The sequence below is a fragment of the Carlito syrichta genome, unplaced genomic scaffold (assembly GCF_000164805.1).
Source record: "Carlito syrichta isolate Samal-C Ts95f unplaced genomic scaffold, Tarsius_syrichta-2.0.1 Scaffold315400, whole genome shotgun sequence".
In the NCBI taxonomy this organism is placed as follows: Eukaryota; Metazoa; Chordata; class Mammalia; order Primates; family Tarsiidae; genus Carlito; species Carlito syrichta.
Window position 1 is genome coordinate 881206 of NW_007259496.1, and position 16542 is coordinate 897747.

Consider the following 16542-nt stretch of genomic DNA (forward strand, 5'->3'; position numbering starts at 1 on the left):
GGGGGGAATCCTGCTGTTCCGCCTTGCAATGGGCTGTTCAGGAATACCCCACGCCCTGTAAGCAGTAACACCAATAGGGGTCTAACTCTAATTCTTGTTACACTAAATCTACCATCTAACTTTGAGTGGGCAGGTCTTCACCAGGTGTGGAGCTAAGACAGCTTCGGGATACCTCCATGGCTTTAGACAGGGACAAAACTCACTCTAAATCGGCAGGCCCCTGGAAATACCGAATCATAGATGCTTCCCCACCCATTCCAGTTGTGCTGACCCCTATCCCTTACACATGGAAGAGCTGTAGAAGGTTCCAGAAGCCAGGGAGACCACAAAGCAAGCTTCTCTCCAAGGGATACAAATTAGGCAGGCATCTCCCCTCCCACATGAACCCCTGACCTGTCAGATTACTCAGCCACAGGACCAGAGGGAAAGAACTCCTTCCTCCTGACCTCTAACAATCGTTTCCTCCATGTACACACATTTCATCTTGAACAGCTGAAAACGACAGCTCCAATCCATTCTTACTCTCTCTCCCCCCAGACCCTACCACAGTTTTTGTGTAAATGTATGACAATTCAGTTGATCGCTAACCTTCCTGGGCCAGAAAAAGTACTGTACGGAAGCTCACCACAGCAGCACTGCCATCAGTAAGGAGACACTCCGTCTCTTCCTCTAACTATGCCTGACGCTGACACCCAGAATTAGAAGGAAGCAGCTGAAAGCAGCTATTGCTGGGAGGGAGTGCACACTCGCGGGGATCCCTCCTATAGCACAGAACACCAGAGAATCGGGTAAAGGGTAATATCCTACCAAAAAGGCCATGGGGCTCCGACTGGCGCCTCTCCGTGCTTCGGTTTTGGTCCTTGTGTTTCTTGTTGCCCCTGAGACTTCCAAAGCGCTTCATGGGTAGCTGTGGCCACAGAAGTAGCAACAGGTGAACATAAGGATGCACAGAACCGGTGTCAGCCCCAGGTGGCAGAGAGCCAGGCCAGCTGCAGCATCAGCCAGCAGGCACAGGGCTCCTGGCTCCCCAAAAGCTCAAAGCTCAGCCTATACTCAAGCGACAGCCTGAAAGTCCAAGCGTCCTCCCTGGAGAGCCTTCAGACTAAGGGAGGACGGGGACACCCCCGGGGCCAGCAGCTGTGGGTAAGCTCAGGGCAACCCCAAGCCTTACTCTGGCGTCCGTGAGGCTCCTGGGAGCTGAGCAGTCCTCATGAGGCTGCACCTCCGGCCACAGCAGCTGGAGTGTCAGCCCGGCTGTCCTTAAGTAGGCAAGACGCTGCCGGAAGCACAAACAGAACTTCACAGGGGATTTGTTGATCAGCTGCTCACTGACACTCTCCCAAGTTTTTTTCTCCTTAAGATGAGAAAAGGAGGGAAGACCAAATACGCAGAGGAAGCACAAGCCCGCGAGTCATGTGCAGACTGCAAGATGTCTCTTTAAACAGACTGTAAAAGGAAACCACCCTGGACAGACAATTCTTGGCACCAATTGGCTGGAGCACATTCCCATTGTGACATGACATCACACAACTATTTTGATTCATGGGTTCCAGGGCCCCACGGGGTCAGAAGGCTCCGGCTGCTGCTTGGTGGAGAAGCCACAAGTGCTTGGGCTGGAAATCACTGAGTCTACTTGGCGCAACGCTCTACTCAATGAAAGTAGCAAGGTTGCCTTTAAGGAGGGGATATGGTCCCCTGGAATTTAGCAAAGGGCCTTCAGCAAATGCACAGTTTAAACTCCAGGCTGGCTGAGAACTGGAGAATGACAGAGGTGGAAGAGGTTTCAGAGAGGACCTGGTCTAAATCCTTCTGTTAAAGATAGGGGCATTGAGACTCAGGATGGGGATATGACTTTCTCAAGGTCCTATAGCCAGTGGCAGAACTGGGACTGCCGTTCTGAAGTCCTTAACTCCTAAGTCAAACCTCTGATCTAATGGGAAAAAAAAAGTTTAATTTGCATATGTTTTGAAAGTAAATTTAGAAGCACAAGATAGAAAAAAATTATCAACTTGTTTGCTGATATCTTCACTAGACTAGATAGAAGTTATCTCTTTGCTGCAAACCAGCTTTATGGACTTGAGAAAGTTACTTCCCATTTCTGTGCCTCAGTTTCCCCCTCTGTGAATCAAGATAAGACCAAGTCATTTTAAGGTGTAGTCTAGTTCCAACAGTCTGGACTTCCAATGGTAATTGAATCTGTGAAGATTCTCCCCAAATGACTATCCACATGAGAATGAGACTATCTCAGACCAGTTAAATAACCCTCACACTAAAGATTAGCAGCCTGGATTCTCCTGGCTGCCCATTAGGGTGGGACAACACTCAAAAACTGCAAAGCCATCTGTTTCCTAAATGTGCTTGTTATTGTCTGGAAACAAGGGCGGGCGCTGGGGGAAACACCCCAGCCACTTGCCGTTGGAACCTGAGCGCTCCCTCCCTGGGCCCTCCCCCTGGAGTCATCCAGCCCAGCCACCCTGCTCATCTTGCTGCTTTTCACAGCTTTTCTCTTGTCTCTCTCACTTTCAGAACTTGCTGTCACCAGAGCCACTGGCCTATTCATTGTAGATCCTTGATGAGAGAACGTTGGGCCCCAAGCTAGGGCAACAGATGGGAAAAGAAAAACCGGAGGGAGGCTGTCTTCTTGAGGAGGTTGGCCAAGGGCCCAACAAGAGAAGTCTATGAGTCTACCCCAGTGAGAGGACACCTTGGAATCTCAGCTCCTACCCCAAATCTGCCATCCCCATGGGGCCTTCCTCTGGTCACTGTCCACAGAAGCCAGGGGACATATATCAGTCCTCTAGAAGCCCGCTTGGCTTGGGCACAGCTCTGGATGGTTCTACCCTTTCAGACTCCACTGCCCTGTAGAACAGCCTGTAGAGGTCTTTGGATCTGACCCCTTCTGCCTAGATATGCATATCTGTCCTTCCTTGCCCAATAGACCTGGGTCAACTCTGTTCACAGTGACCTCATAGTATACCATCGCTCAGTCGGTCAAAAAACCATGGTTTCAAGTTCACTTGTACCATTGTACCAAATTAATGACTATTTTTTTTTTTGTTTGAGTTGGAATCTCACTCTGTTGCCCAGACTGGAGTGCAGTGGCTGCTCCCGGCCACCGCAGCCTCGACCTGCTGGGCTCCGGCGATCCTTCTGCCTCAGCCTTCCAAGTAACTGGAACTACAGGCGCACGCTACCACGCCTGGCTAATTTTTTTTTTTGGATTTATTGTAGAGATGAGGTCTCACCAAGTTGCCCAAGCAGGTCTCGAACCCGCGGGCTCAGGCAATCCACTCACCTCAGCCTCCCAAGGCGCGGGATTACAGGTTGAGCCACCGAGCCCGGCTAATTAATGATTATGAGTGACAACAATTTACTTGGTGCTTCTCCCCCTCCCACCACTATCCCATGTGAAACCTTTGCTCCTGCCTGCATGGTCTGGTTTCCATAACCTACCTACTTTCCCTTATACTATTTGCCCTGCCTCTTGTGCCCTTGGTTTCCATAAGCACCTGTTGAAACCCCGTGAAACGCTCACGCCCTGTTCAACGATCATGCTCTCCCCCTAGGGAGCCCTTCCCTATCACTTCTGGAAGAGCCAACTTCTCCCTTCTTTGAGAGATTGTAGCATTTCTAGTTTATTTGTCAACATGGCTCTTACTGCAGAGAAGCCTGGGAACCTCAAAAGGGTAAGGATCCAGGCCTCACACATCATGTGGGGTCCCCAAGCAGCCAGCAAGGTACCTGCACTACGAGGCACTGGACAGCTCTTCCAAGCCCCCTCTGGGCCTCCCTCCAGCTACTCCTGCACCCTGACCTAGCTGACTGCCAGGGCCACATCACCATCTCCTCCCTGGCCACCAGTTAGGTGCAGTCGGCAGGGAGCAGAGACCAGAGGAGGGAAGAGCTGAGGCTGGCCTTCTTATCCCCCACCTCCCTGCAGTGTCACTCTGGGCCAGCTGTGCCATCCCCCAGTGAAAGCGCCCAGCTCCAGGAAGCCTTCCCCTAGCCTTCTATCTTGGGCCAGGTACCCTCTCCTTCCTCATTTGGGCAAAGCAGTGGAAGAACCCCTGGGATACCAGCCCAAGTTACTGCATCACCCCCTGAGGGTTCCTGGCAGCCTGCCCACACCTTTGAAAATAGTCCCTTTGAGCCAGGCTTGGTGGCTCAGCCTGTAATCCCGTGCTTTGGGAGGCTGAGGCGAGTGGATTGCCTGAGCCCGTAGGTTCGAGACCTGCCTGGGCAACTTGGCGAGACCTCATCTCTACAATAAAATCAAAAACTAGCTGGACGTGGTAGTGCACGCCTGTAGTTCCAGCTACTTGGAAGGCTGAGGCGGAAGGATCGCCGGAGCCCAGCAGGTCGAGGCTGTGGTGGCCGGGAGCAGCCACTGCGCTCCAGTCTGGGTGACAGAGTGAGACTCCAACTCTTAAAGAAAGAAAAAAAAAAAGAAAAGAAAAGAAATAGTCCCTTTATTCAATTCTCTTCCAGTGATCCAAAGTTCAATGTGCCTCCCTTTTCCTGCAGGGACTGACTGGTAGATCCAGTGATCAAATATTTGTAGTAAGGATGCATGAATGAACACACAAAATGGGTCTGGCTTTCAAGGAATTTGCAAACGTGCTGCAGAGAGTGCTAAACAATACAAACTGCATGTGGACAGTGGGAGCAAGTGTCATCAGCACAAGGAAGGGATGGGCCTGGAGAAGAGGAACTTGATTCGGTCTTGAGGGTGGGAGGGTAGGAGGCTGTGGAGAAGAGCGGAAGCCCCACACCAGGTCATGTCAACTTCTCATGAGAACTCAGGCTTCAAAAACAAGCTCCAAAATCCACCACCAGCTGGGTCTCCCAGGACACTAATGGATGGTCCCCATTGTTAAATATGGCAACCCGGTGCCGGGCGCTGTGGCTCAGGCCTATAATCCCAACACTCTGGGAGGTGGAGGCAAGAGGATTGGCTGAGAGACCATGGGCTCGAGACCAGACAGGGCAACAGGGTGAGACCTCGTCTCTACAATAAATCAAAAAATTAGCTGGGCGTGGTTGTACGTGCCTATAGCTCCAGCTACTTGGAAGGCTGAGGCGGAAAGATCACCTGAGTCCAGCAGGTTGAGGCTGCGGTGGCTGTGAGAGTGCCACTGCTCTCCAGCATGAGCAACAGTGTGAGACTCTGACTCAAAAAAAAAAGAAATATGGCAGCCCAAACTTCCCACAATTAAGCTCTCCTCCCTCCCTCCCTCCTCCCCTCCCTCCCTCCTTCCTCCTTTGCTTCCTTATTTCTTTTTTTCTCTCTTTCTCTTTCTCTCTTTCTTTCTTTCGAGGTCTCACTCTGTCACCCAGGCTTGGTGTGCGGTGGTATGATCGCAACTTACTGCAGCCTCAAACTCCTGGGTTCAGGCAACCCTTCTGCCTCAGCTTCCTGAGTAGCTGGACTACAGGCGCGTGCCACTCTGCCTGGTTAATTTTTTAATTTTTTGTAGCGACGAGGTCTCACTGATTTTGAACTCCTGGGCTCAAGCAATCCTCCTGCCTCAGTCTCCCACAGTGCTGGGATGACAGGCATGAGCCACTGCATCTGGCCAGAGTGTTTTTTAAGGACTTAAAAATTCAGTTTATAACAAAAGTTAAGATAGTTTCCTGATTTAAAAAAGAAAAGTTTTTGTCTAAGCCAATGTAATATTCTCGTACTCTATAATACAACAGACAGAAAGAACATTTCCAAGTTTAGTGACCAAAAGGGAATGAGTTTAAATTTGTGTGGAAAATAAACAGCAATTTAGGCAGGACTGATAGTTCTGTAATTATGTTTATATGGTTATTCATTCAACAAGTAGTTATTAAACCTCTAGCCAATGAGCAGAACCCTTGTTGACTGAGGGGATTAGGTGCTCCGAATAACTCAAAGACATTCTTGTCCTCTAAGAACTATATTTTAATTAGTAAAATAATAACTCTTATTGATTGTGTGTCTGCCCCATGCCAGGTGGGTGCTAGTCATCATATAATTATTATTTTATTTCATTTTTCCCATGAACCAGCAGGGCAGGTATAATGAACACCATTTCATTTAAGGATGAATAACTGAGAGAGAAGTAGCTTGACCAGGATCACACAGCTGACAAGTTGGGAGATCATGGACTTGAACCCTTATTTATCTAATTCCAACATTAGTATCTTTCTATCATCCTGTACTTTCTCATACACATGTACAGGAAAATCCAGCAGCAGGAAAACAAGAATTCCAGGCCCTAGATCAAGTCCAACAGGACTCTAGAGGACCTCTGTGGACTGAAGAGATTTGGAGAGGAGAGTTTCTACATTCTCACTTTTAATTACTCCTTCCTTCCTTCTTCCCTCTCTCCATCTCTCTCCCTCTCCTTCTTTCTCTCTTTCTCACTCCCCCCTCCCTTTTCTTTCTTGAGTCAGGGCCTCACTTTCGCCCAGGCTGGAATGCAGTGGCACAATCACAGTTCACGCAGCCTTGACCTTCTGGGCTCAGCTATCCTTCTACCTCAGCCTCCCGAGTAGCTGGGACTACAGGTGCTTGTGCCACCACACTTGGCTAGTTTGTTTATTTTTATAAAGACAAGGTCTAGCTATGGTGTACAGGCTGGTCTCGAATTCCTGGGTTCCAGCAATTCTCCTGTCTAGGCCTCCTAAAGTGCTGGGATTACAGGTGTGAGCCACCATGCCCAGCCTCACTTTAAATTTTTGACCTTCAGGCTGGGAAATTTAAAGGCAAAGGAGAGAAGAACCATGTCTTGCAGTCTTGATTTGCATCAAAGTCCGCCTTACAACACAGACCAGATGAGAGGGCATCAATGACAAACTGGCTTGACAAAATAGGTGAGCCATGTGTTGGAAACAAAGTAGACCCACCGCTTTGCTGAAGGACCCATCTTAATTGCTGGGCACAGAGGTGGGGAAGACACTGTGGCTTCCTCTGACCTGCAGGCCCCGAACTCAGTGTTGCCGCCCAGTCCTGGGTTCCCACTCCATGAATTTGCTCAGTGGGAACATTTGGTACCTGGGGAGATGGAACTAAGGCTATGGCAATGTAAAGGCAAAGCGAAGAGAAGTAGCTGGACCATTTAAGTCACTGTTCTGTTACTGAGGAAAAGACGGTGGAGTTGGCCTGATTTGGCAAAACATTGTTTTTGGCCCAGCATGGTTCTCTGTCCAACAAGATGATCCTAGCAGGCTTTGAGTGGAAGGAACTGGGGAGCAGATTAAATACAGCTTTAAGAAAAGCTAGATAACTACTGCCTGCAATCCCAGCACTTTGGGAGGCTGAGGTAGGAGGATTACTTGAGTCTAGGAGTTTGAGATCAGCCTGGGCAATATAGTAAGACCTCATCTCTACAAATGAAAAATAAAAAATTAGCTGGACAGGCATGCACCTGTAGTTCCAGGTGCTCAGGAGGCTGAGACAGAAGGATTGTCTAATCCCAGGAGGTTGAAGCTGCAGTGAGCCATAACTGTGCCACTGCACTCCAGCCTGGGTGACAGAGTGAGACTCTAAAAGAAAAGAAAAGAAAAGCTAGACGAATACCAACATGGCAACTATAAGCTACCCCAACCACACCAGCTCGTGCTTTTGACCTTACTCTAAATGCTCTTTCCAGGGCCAGCTTTACCCAAAGTGTTGCTGGACTTCAGAAGCCTAGGGGCAGTGGTGTGTTGGAAAATACTTAACAGTCAGCTCTCCAAGAGGCAGGGAGAGGGGGAGGGATGATTTGTACTGTGTTTGCCAATTTCTGTGGCATAAATATTCTAATCTTGGTCCTTTTGAAGGTACCACTGTGCCATGGACTGGTTTGCAAAATTCCGGAAAGTTTAACAATCATCTCTGTCACCACTGGGGTCTTCCTGTTTGATTCACACATGCCTGAAATTCCTTACATTGGGGACAATGCTTTTAATCCCACAATTAGAGATAAATGCTGAAGCACCTGGAGAGGTGACACCTTCACATTGTAGGTTAAGTGGCTGAGGGCATTTTCTTCAGCACCTTTGACTAATGGGCTGGGGAAAGAGGACCACTCACAGGAGGACAGGGCACTAAACATTCTTTAGTTTCTACCAATCAATGGTTCCAAATGAAGAGAGGCGAAACTCCTTCACACAACTGTGACTCAGATCACAGGCATACATTCTGAATGCTTAAGGCCAAGGCGGGAAAATTGCCTAAGTCCACGAGTTCAAGATTAGCCTAGGCAACCTGGTGAGACCTCATCTCTACAAAAAATTAAAATAAAAAACAAATTAGATAGACATAGTGGTACATACCTATAGTCCCAGCTACTCGGGAGGCTGAGGAGGAAGGATCTCCTGAGCCCAGGAGGTTGGGGCTGTGATCATGCCACTGTGATCATTCTGTCCAGCTGAGATGGCAGAATGAGACCTCAACTCAAAAAATAAAATAAAAAAGGTAAGGCCTGAACAAAGAAGGAATGAGTGGCTCCCAAAAAGGACTGTGTTTCGTAAAGTATTTCAAAAGGGCCAGGACCTTTGTGGATCATACTTTAAAGTTCACACTCCTGATTGGTATCACAACCCAAAGCCTGGCACGGGACCAAGTAATTGGGGCAAAGATACCCTTATTTCCTAGCACTTTGAGAGCAAGGCTTCCCAGGTCACCATTCTGCTTTCAGGCTTACAAGATTTGGGGAGGGGCGAAATTAGAGCTAAGTTGATTTGAATCATTTTCATGTGGTTTTTTTGGTTTTGGTGGTTGTTGTCCTTCCAGATTTTCAACTCTAAACCTCCCATGAATAACTAGAAAAAGAAGATGTTTATGAGCATGGCCTTGAAATAGTTCATACAATTAGCTTGCTTCATTGTTGTATGTTTTGTGTATTAATTTTCTCCTCAGCCTGTGCACACACAGTTGCGCTGCAGCAAGTGAGTCTGAGAACTGAAGTCCTTGTCAAGCCAAGCAGACCCATCTGCCTCCTGCCAGGCAATCTGTGGAATACCCACAGGATTGATCCTTAAGCTCACCCTTATCTCTGGATTTTCAATTGTATATGTAAATTATATATTTATTTATTTTTTATTTTTATTTTTTTTGAGTCAGGGCCTTACTCTGTTGCCCAGGCCAGAGTGCAGAGGTGTGATCAAGATTTACTGCAAAGCTTCAACTTTCTGGGCTCAGACAATCCTTCCACCTCAGCCTCCTGAGTAACTGGGACTACAGGTACACTCCACCACACCTGACTAATTTTTTGAATTTTTATAGAGACAGGGCTTTGCTATGTTACCCAGGCTTGTCTCGAACTCCTGGACTCAAGCAACCCTTCTGTCTCGACCTCTCAAAGTGCGTGAGCCACCATGCCTACCCTGGACTTCCAATTATATTAAAACCAAGTTTTAGAAAAGACCCCAAGCCATCCTTATCACTGAAGCCACTTTGGGTGTTGAGTCATGTGCAGCTCATAACGGTCTCATTGAGGTTGCCACTAGGGGCCTGGATGAGAGAAAAGTAGCTGAGACTCGGTGTAGACCACCTTCCCTCCAGGCACCTTCATTCATTCACGAGACAGGCACTTCTCATGCCCGGGTACAGGGCTAGTGAGGCCTGGGAGCTCTGTGTAGACAGAATGAGCCTGGCTCATGAGGGATCCACTGGCTGAGTGGGGTCAGGTGGTCATGGGTAGCATGAACACTAGTCCATAGCACCCTCCATTTGTATGGAGTTGGGAGACTTTTTCCAAAGCACTTTGCAATGGTCTTCTCAAGCATGCTGTGAAGTAGGGAGGCCAGTCATGACTATTCCATTTAAGAAGGAAAAAGAGGTTCAGAGGAGCTATATGATGGGCCTGAGATCCCACGGGTGGCTTGTGGGAGAGCTAGGCTTAGACACCAGCTTTGCCTCTTCCTCATCCAGTGGCATTTAGGACCCTGGGTTACCTCTCCTCCTTGTCTGGAATGTTAGAAAAGCAGGTGAAGACAGGTCAATTGAAAATTCACCCTGAACTTCTGAGGATGACAAGGCAGTACCTGAAACGTCTCCCCAAAAGGCTGCGGTCCAAACCAAACCTCATTATGTAAGAGGGCACGGGTCCCCTCTGGGGCCATGGAGCAGCAACACGCGTTAGCACATATTTTTTGGAGCTCTCCTGCCGGTTGCAAAATACTGTGTCATATTTCATGGAAAGTTCTAAAGGTCACCGCTGCACTTGACTCTGAGTGTGAGATTGCCGCACGCCTCTCTCGGCCTTCCTGTCCCTTCCCCAGGAGGTGTTTATGAGCCTACGGCTATGCAGGGTGCCCTCCCCTCCTGACTCAGGGCCCCATGCCTCTCCTCCACGTCAGCCTGACACACTCACAGTCACACACAGCCTCGTGGCACCCACAGGAACTGGAGCTTGAGACTCTGAGTGACAAGAGGGTAATTTTACTTGGCAAAGACAAACCACCTCACCTCACACAGCTCAACTTGCCCTAGTGAGGTCTAAATCCACTGAGAACTGGCAGTGGCGGCAGGAACACCTTGATTTTAAAAACACAGAAAAGCACTGCAAACAATGGTAATAATTATTTTTAGCATGCTACAATGCGGCACCCCCAAAGCATGAAATCCCTAGACAGCCTTAAAATCTGAAGGAGGGCTATCAGTAGGGTCTTTTGAAATTCCTTCTTGTGGTCCCTGGCGCCCCTCGGTCGCCATGTGCCCACCTGTCAAAGTCTGCCTAAGAGTGCACCGGGCCACAGACTCCAAAGGTTCTACCAACAAGAGTTTAAATGAAAAGAACTTGCCCCTGACTCCAGCTCCTCAGTGGCCCAGAGGCTGAACCCTGAGCTCAAAGAGGGTCACAGAGCAATGGCTTCCAAAAACCAGATTCTGAAGTTCTACAGGCCAGCCCTTTGGATGTTCTGTTTTGTTTAGTCTTCTCTTTAAGTTACGTCTTAGCAGTGCCAATATGAGATAGGAAAGTGTCCACGCCTTGGCAAGGAGGAGGATCTGGTTAATTCCCAGGCTCAGCAGAAAGCCCGGGTCAGGCCTGCTGTCCTGCCACTTGCCAGGAGACCAGCAGGATTTCTATGTTCCAGACTCTGGGGTTTCTTACCTCCCGTCTTTCATTCTTTGGGAAATCCCTCCTTTAGAATAGGAGGTCTGAGCTGAAGTTTGCCATGGATCTGTTTCTTCTTAATAGTGAAATACAGCCAGTCACGGTGGCTCATGCCTATAACCTCAGCACTTTGGGAGGCAGAGGTGAGAGGACTGCTTGAGCCCATGGATTCGAGACCAGCCTGGACAACATGGCAAGACCTGTCTCTATAATAAATAAAACAAACAAACAAAAATTAGCCGGGTGTGGTGTCACATGCCTGTAGTTCCAGCTACTAGGAAAGCTGAAGTAGAAGGATCACCTGAGTCCAGCAGGTCAAGCACTAGGCATGAGTGTGCCACTGCACTCCAGCCTGGGCGACAGAGTGAGACTCCAACTCAAAAAAAATATAGTGAAATATATTATAAAACAAGATGATAGGTAGAACAGTTTACAATACTTAAGTCAAACATAGCACTTTAACACAATTTAGGTTCAATTCTTGGCATGTAATTCTAAGCCATTTTGTTTATTTTTCCATCTTTCTCCTATAAAAGAGCCCATTTTTACAGGGACTTCAAGGGGGTCAAATGAGATAAAAGAGCAAAAATTAGCCAGGCACGGTGGTTCACACCTGCAATCCCAGCACTTTGGGGAGGTTGGGGCAGGAGGATCGCTTAAGGACAGGAGTTTAAGACCAGCCTGGGTAACATAGTGAGATCTTGTGTCTACAAAAAATTAAAACATTGGTTTAATAGTAAACATTTCCTGTAAACTGCAAAGCATTTTACAAACAGAGGATATTACTGCCATCTGTCCCTTAAAGCCACTCCTTGTGAACACCACTAGCTGAGACTCAATGTGCCTCAAAGGACCACGCATGAAAAACCGCAGAAAGCCTCAGTTACTGAAAGGTGCCTGCTCCAGTGGCTGGTCCATGGGCAACTGCCGGGGACCATGCTGAGAATTCAGAGGCTGTAGTAGGAGCATCAGGAGAGAGTGCCTGGATCCACAATCCTGGCCTGGCTAGGCAGCACTTGGACTTGGACTTGTAAGAGGAGCATTGGCAGACCTTGCTCCGGATCTCAACAGAGAAATCAAGAGTAATTGGACAAAATTGCTCATCAGCCAAAAGCTCAAAGCCCTAGCACTTTCTTTCTTAGATGAGGAGCCAAGGGACTTTTCTATGAACAATTTACTCTTTTTAACCACACACACAAAGAAAACTGGTTTCTTAGCAGCAAATCGTGAAGGGGTGGGGAGAGCATGGTGCTATTCAAGGCAGGAATGCCAACTGCTGGAGAACAAGTAGCAGGGCAAGAAAGGAGACAGAAAGTGTGAGAAGAACTCAGGCAGAGGGTCCTCAGAAGTCCTGTATAACACAGAACGTCGTCTTCATAGCTCAGTGGTTGTGGGACGTGCCAATGCATTATGGGGTAATCTAACAAGAATCCTTCATCATTTCTAAAGAGTGGAATTATCTTGAGTACCTTTTGAATCAGAAAACTGCAAAATATGTGATACACCTGACACTTAAAACAGATGTATGCTTTGGTATTTAATGGCCTAAGTTCCAGATGTCTAGAAAGTCAACTTATGTGGTTAGTTCATTCCCTGAGATTGGCAAGATATTTTTAAAAATTCTATAATTTAGACTATTCACTAATTCAGATTGGCTTTATCCCAAATGAATCAGATGTTCCTATACTCACTGATGTCACTCACCTTAAATTCTTTTTTGTTTATAGCATCATTCTCAATGGGAGAGATATTGTCCCTAAAGAGGGTAAAATTGACTGGGGGGGGATCTTACTTTTTATTTACAAGACACGGCTATAGATAAACAATATGTAATATATCTGTTTTATTAAAATGTCTTGGGATTGTTAGGAAAAAAAGTCAGTAAGGCTTTTTAGGAGGTAATTTTTAAAAGATGGATTAATTTTTTAAAAAAGGACAGGGGCAGTTGGGAAGCTGTAGGGCAGTCATCTCTCTATCCATCGTAATACAACATCAATATGCAAGGCCTCATGCTGATAAACCATTAAACAGTTGGCAACACATATAATTTCCAAAGGCTCCTTTTGGGTTTTTGTGGTGGGGACTGGGGACTACCTCCTTTCGATATAAATCGTTTTGTGCTGTTTGGTTTTTTTTTAACCACGTGATTCAGCTGTTTCACTGAAAATTAAAATGTAGGGGAGAGAAAACAAAGCAAATAAACCACACAAAAACATCCAGTAAATGGTGACTAGTGTCTACAGCAGCAAAAAATCGGCAAGGTACATTCTCAATAAATTCCCTTGGCAAACACTAAAATAAAAATAAAAGAAAAAAGACTGAAAAACATGGATGTAACCAGCAGCAGGAAGAAAGAGCAGCTCTGCTGCACCTTCTGCCCTCACCCCATCTCTGCCGGCAGGTAGAAAGATTAGCTGGGAACATATATTTCAACTTCCCCTAAATGGTGACAGTAAGATAATTTGCTAATCATTCACCAAAGTTTTAGAACCCAGTTTTCTGGCCTTTAGGCAATGTGGGGCTGGCCTTGGTCCTTTGGAGCATCTGAGGACGAGGGAAAAAGCCAAAGGTTCTCACAGAGGCTTAGGAGTCAGAAGATAAGTGTGCCTTTCAGATGCCTCCACTAGGGAAAAGATACTGAAAAGATACTGCGAAGCAGGAGAGACTGCCATCAGACAAGAGAACTTGGTTAATCATCTAACCAAAGATGGAGCTGGTTGTTCCAGAGAAGTGGCTGTCTTTTCTCTCCCATCTCTAAAGACTTCAAAGGAATGATTAGACTCTGAGTCAGCCTTTCACGTTGTAGTAAGCAGACAATCAGAGGGGCAATGGGACAGTCCCCCTGTCCATCAGCCTGTCTGGATGTCTTACTCTCCCATGAGACTCATTCCTTTGAATCAATGGAGTCACCAATATCCACCTCCCTCACCCCTCCTCTTTCTCCATTTCAACAAACATAAGGGTCTACATGGGCCAAGTACTAAAAAGCAACACATGAGGGTGTCTTCGGTCATTAAAGCTATGTTGTCATTAAAAGGAAACATTTTGTGCATCAAAGGACATTATTAAGAGAGTGAAAAGACAACTCATAGAAGGGGAAAAAAATTGTGAATCACATAACTGATAAATGTGTAGTATCCAGAACATATTAAAAAAAACCTTCCAACTCCATCACAAAAAGACAAATGACCCAATTAATAAATGAGCAGCAGTCTTGACTAAGCATTTCTCCAAAGGAGAGACACAGGTCAACAAGTACATGGAAGGATGCTCAACTTCACTAGGGATCTGTAAATCAAAACCATGATGAGAGGCCACTAGGATGGCTATAATAAACAACAAAAAAAGGAAAATAACTCTTGGCAAGGATGTGGAGAAAACCGCCATACACTGCTGGTGGGAATCTACATGGTGCACTTTGGAATAGTTTGGCTATTCCTTATCAAGTTAAACACAGAATTACCGTATGACCCCAAAATTCTACTCCTAGGTATATACCCAAAAGAAATAAAAACAGGTGTTTAATAACTTGCACATGAAAGTTCGTAACAGCACTATTCACAAAAGCCAAAAGGTGGAAGTGTCCTTCAGTGGATGAACAGATAAACAAAATGTGGTCTCTCCATACAATGAAATATTATTCAACCATGAAAAGGAATGAAGTACTGATACATGCCACAATGTGGATGAACCATCCATTCATCTACAGGGAGAAAAGGGAAATCTCTTCCTTAAAGTAAAATTCCAACCAGTCAATGGAGACTTAGTGATCAAATTAGAAAATCACCTTTTGGCAACCACCATAGTAACAATTCAGGCAATGCCTTCTATCCTTCTTTGGCTCTGTCCAACCCTGTCTCCTCTTTCCTTTCCTTATCTCGGATACTAAGTGAAAGAAGCCAGGCTTAAAAGGTCACCCACTTACTACAGGATTCCGTTTACATGAAATACCCAGAATAGGCAAGCCCATAGAGATAGAAAGCAGATTAGCATTTGCCAGGAGCTTTGGGTAGGGGTAATGGGAGTGATATCTGATGGACATGCAATTTCCATCTGGGGTGATGAAACAGTTTTGGGATTAGATAGTGGCAATGGCTGCACAACACTGTGAATGCACTTAATGACACTGAGTTGCACACTTTAAAATGGTTAAGGTGCTAAATTACATATTATGTGTATTTTGCCACAGCCAAAAAACTTAAATTAAACCCATACATAATAGAGGAAAATGCAGGTAAGTTCTTCTACAATTTAGACTTACAATAGTGACTGAGTGTGCCCTGCCACTGTCTAAGGGCCATATTCATATCTCTGGAGAACTGTCTTTTGCTGATTCAAAGATATCGTATTTTCTACAGCCACGTAGTACTCTGCTGTGTTGATGTGCCTTCTTTATTTTATCCAACTACTTTCCTGTATATGGGCATTTAGGATGTCTTTAACATGTCTGCTGAGAGAGCCTAGAAGCAGGAGCAATGAACACGCCTAAACACTATTTGCCACTAAAAGTAACAAGGGTACTTTAGAGCGATGGCTGGTTCCAGGGCAGGTACAAAGGAAATAAAATATGAGGCAGAATGTCAGGAAGTGCTCAAAACACGATGGGGACAGTCAAAGGACACAGTGTCCAGGGTGAAGAAGCTCCTGCTGGCCATGTCAATTGGAGCATCAAAACATGATAATGACAAATTACAATCCATTGAATAGGATACAAATCCATGAGTCAGTATGTCTGTCTGTCCCTCTACCCATCCATCCACAGAGAGAAAAAGAAGATCCCTTCTTTCAAGTAGAATTCCAACCAGTCAATGCAGACTTAGTGATAAAATCAGAAAACCACCTTTTGGTAACCACCATAGTAACAATTCAGGCAATGCCTGCCTTCCTGCTTTGGCTCTGCCCAAGCCTGTCTCCTCTTTCCCTTCCTTATCTCGAATGTTGGTCCGGAGGACATTCTTGACATAAGTCCAGCATGCCAACTTCCACCTAGGAGATCATTAACTGATACTAAAACAAGTGAAACTTTGATGAGAAAGAAGATATTTACATAATTCCAAAGTAGTCCCCTCTGAAACACTGATTGATGACAGGGGGAGAAATAAGCCCTTTATGAAGGTGGAAAACTTTACTGTGGCAGGCACCTCCCTTAACTAAGTGACCAGAGTGCACTTCACCAGGAAGATGTCACAGTGGCATCAGGGCGGCAGACATGAGGATCCCCTGCCCAAGAGCAAAAGTGGACCCCGATCTTGAGACGTCAGACAAACCCAAAGTGCAAGCTAGGTACACAGCAACTAGCCCACGACCTCTTGAAAAACATGAAGGTCATGAAAAATGAGACAGGATCGAGGCACTGTCACAGATGAAGAGACTGAAGAGAAAGGACAACAAAACGTTACACATGATTAGGGAGCCCCTCCTCCAAGAAATGATGCCACGGAGGCAGTCTGTAAAAATGTGAATGAAGCCT

General features: G+C 46.4%; 1 protein-coding gene across 3 annotated transcripts in view; it reads right to left on the reverse strand.

Annotated features, from left to right (window-relative positions):
• PRKAG2 (protein kinase AMP-activated non-catalytic subunit gamma 2) overlaps positions 1 to 16542 on the reverse strand; it is a 328475-nt gene that overhangs the window by 183830 nt on the left and 128103 nt on the right. The window contains exon 4 of one of the 3 annotated variants that reach the window (XM_021706263.1): positions 11895 to 11900. The exons of 1 other annotated variant lie outside the window; for it this stretch is intronic. In XM_021706263.1, the coding sequence (XP_021561938.1) occupies positions 11895 to 11900 (6 nt within the window). Of the gene's footprint in view, positions 1 to 807; positions 1082 to 11894; positions 11901 to 16542 lie in introns of those variants that run through there. One more of the 3 variants, XM_008072703.2, reaches the window with a different exon arrangement.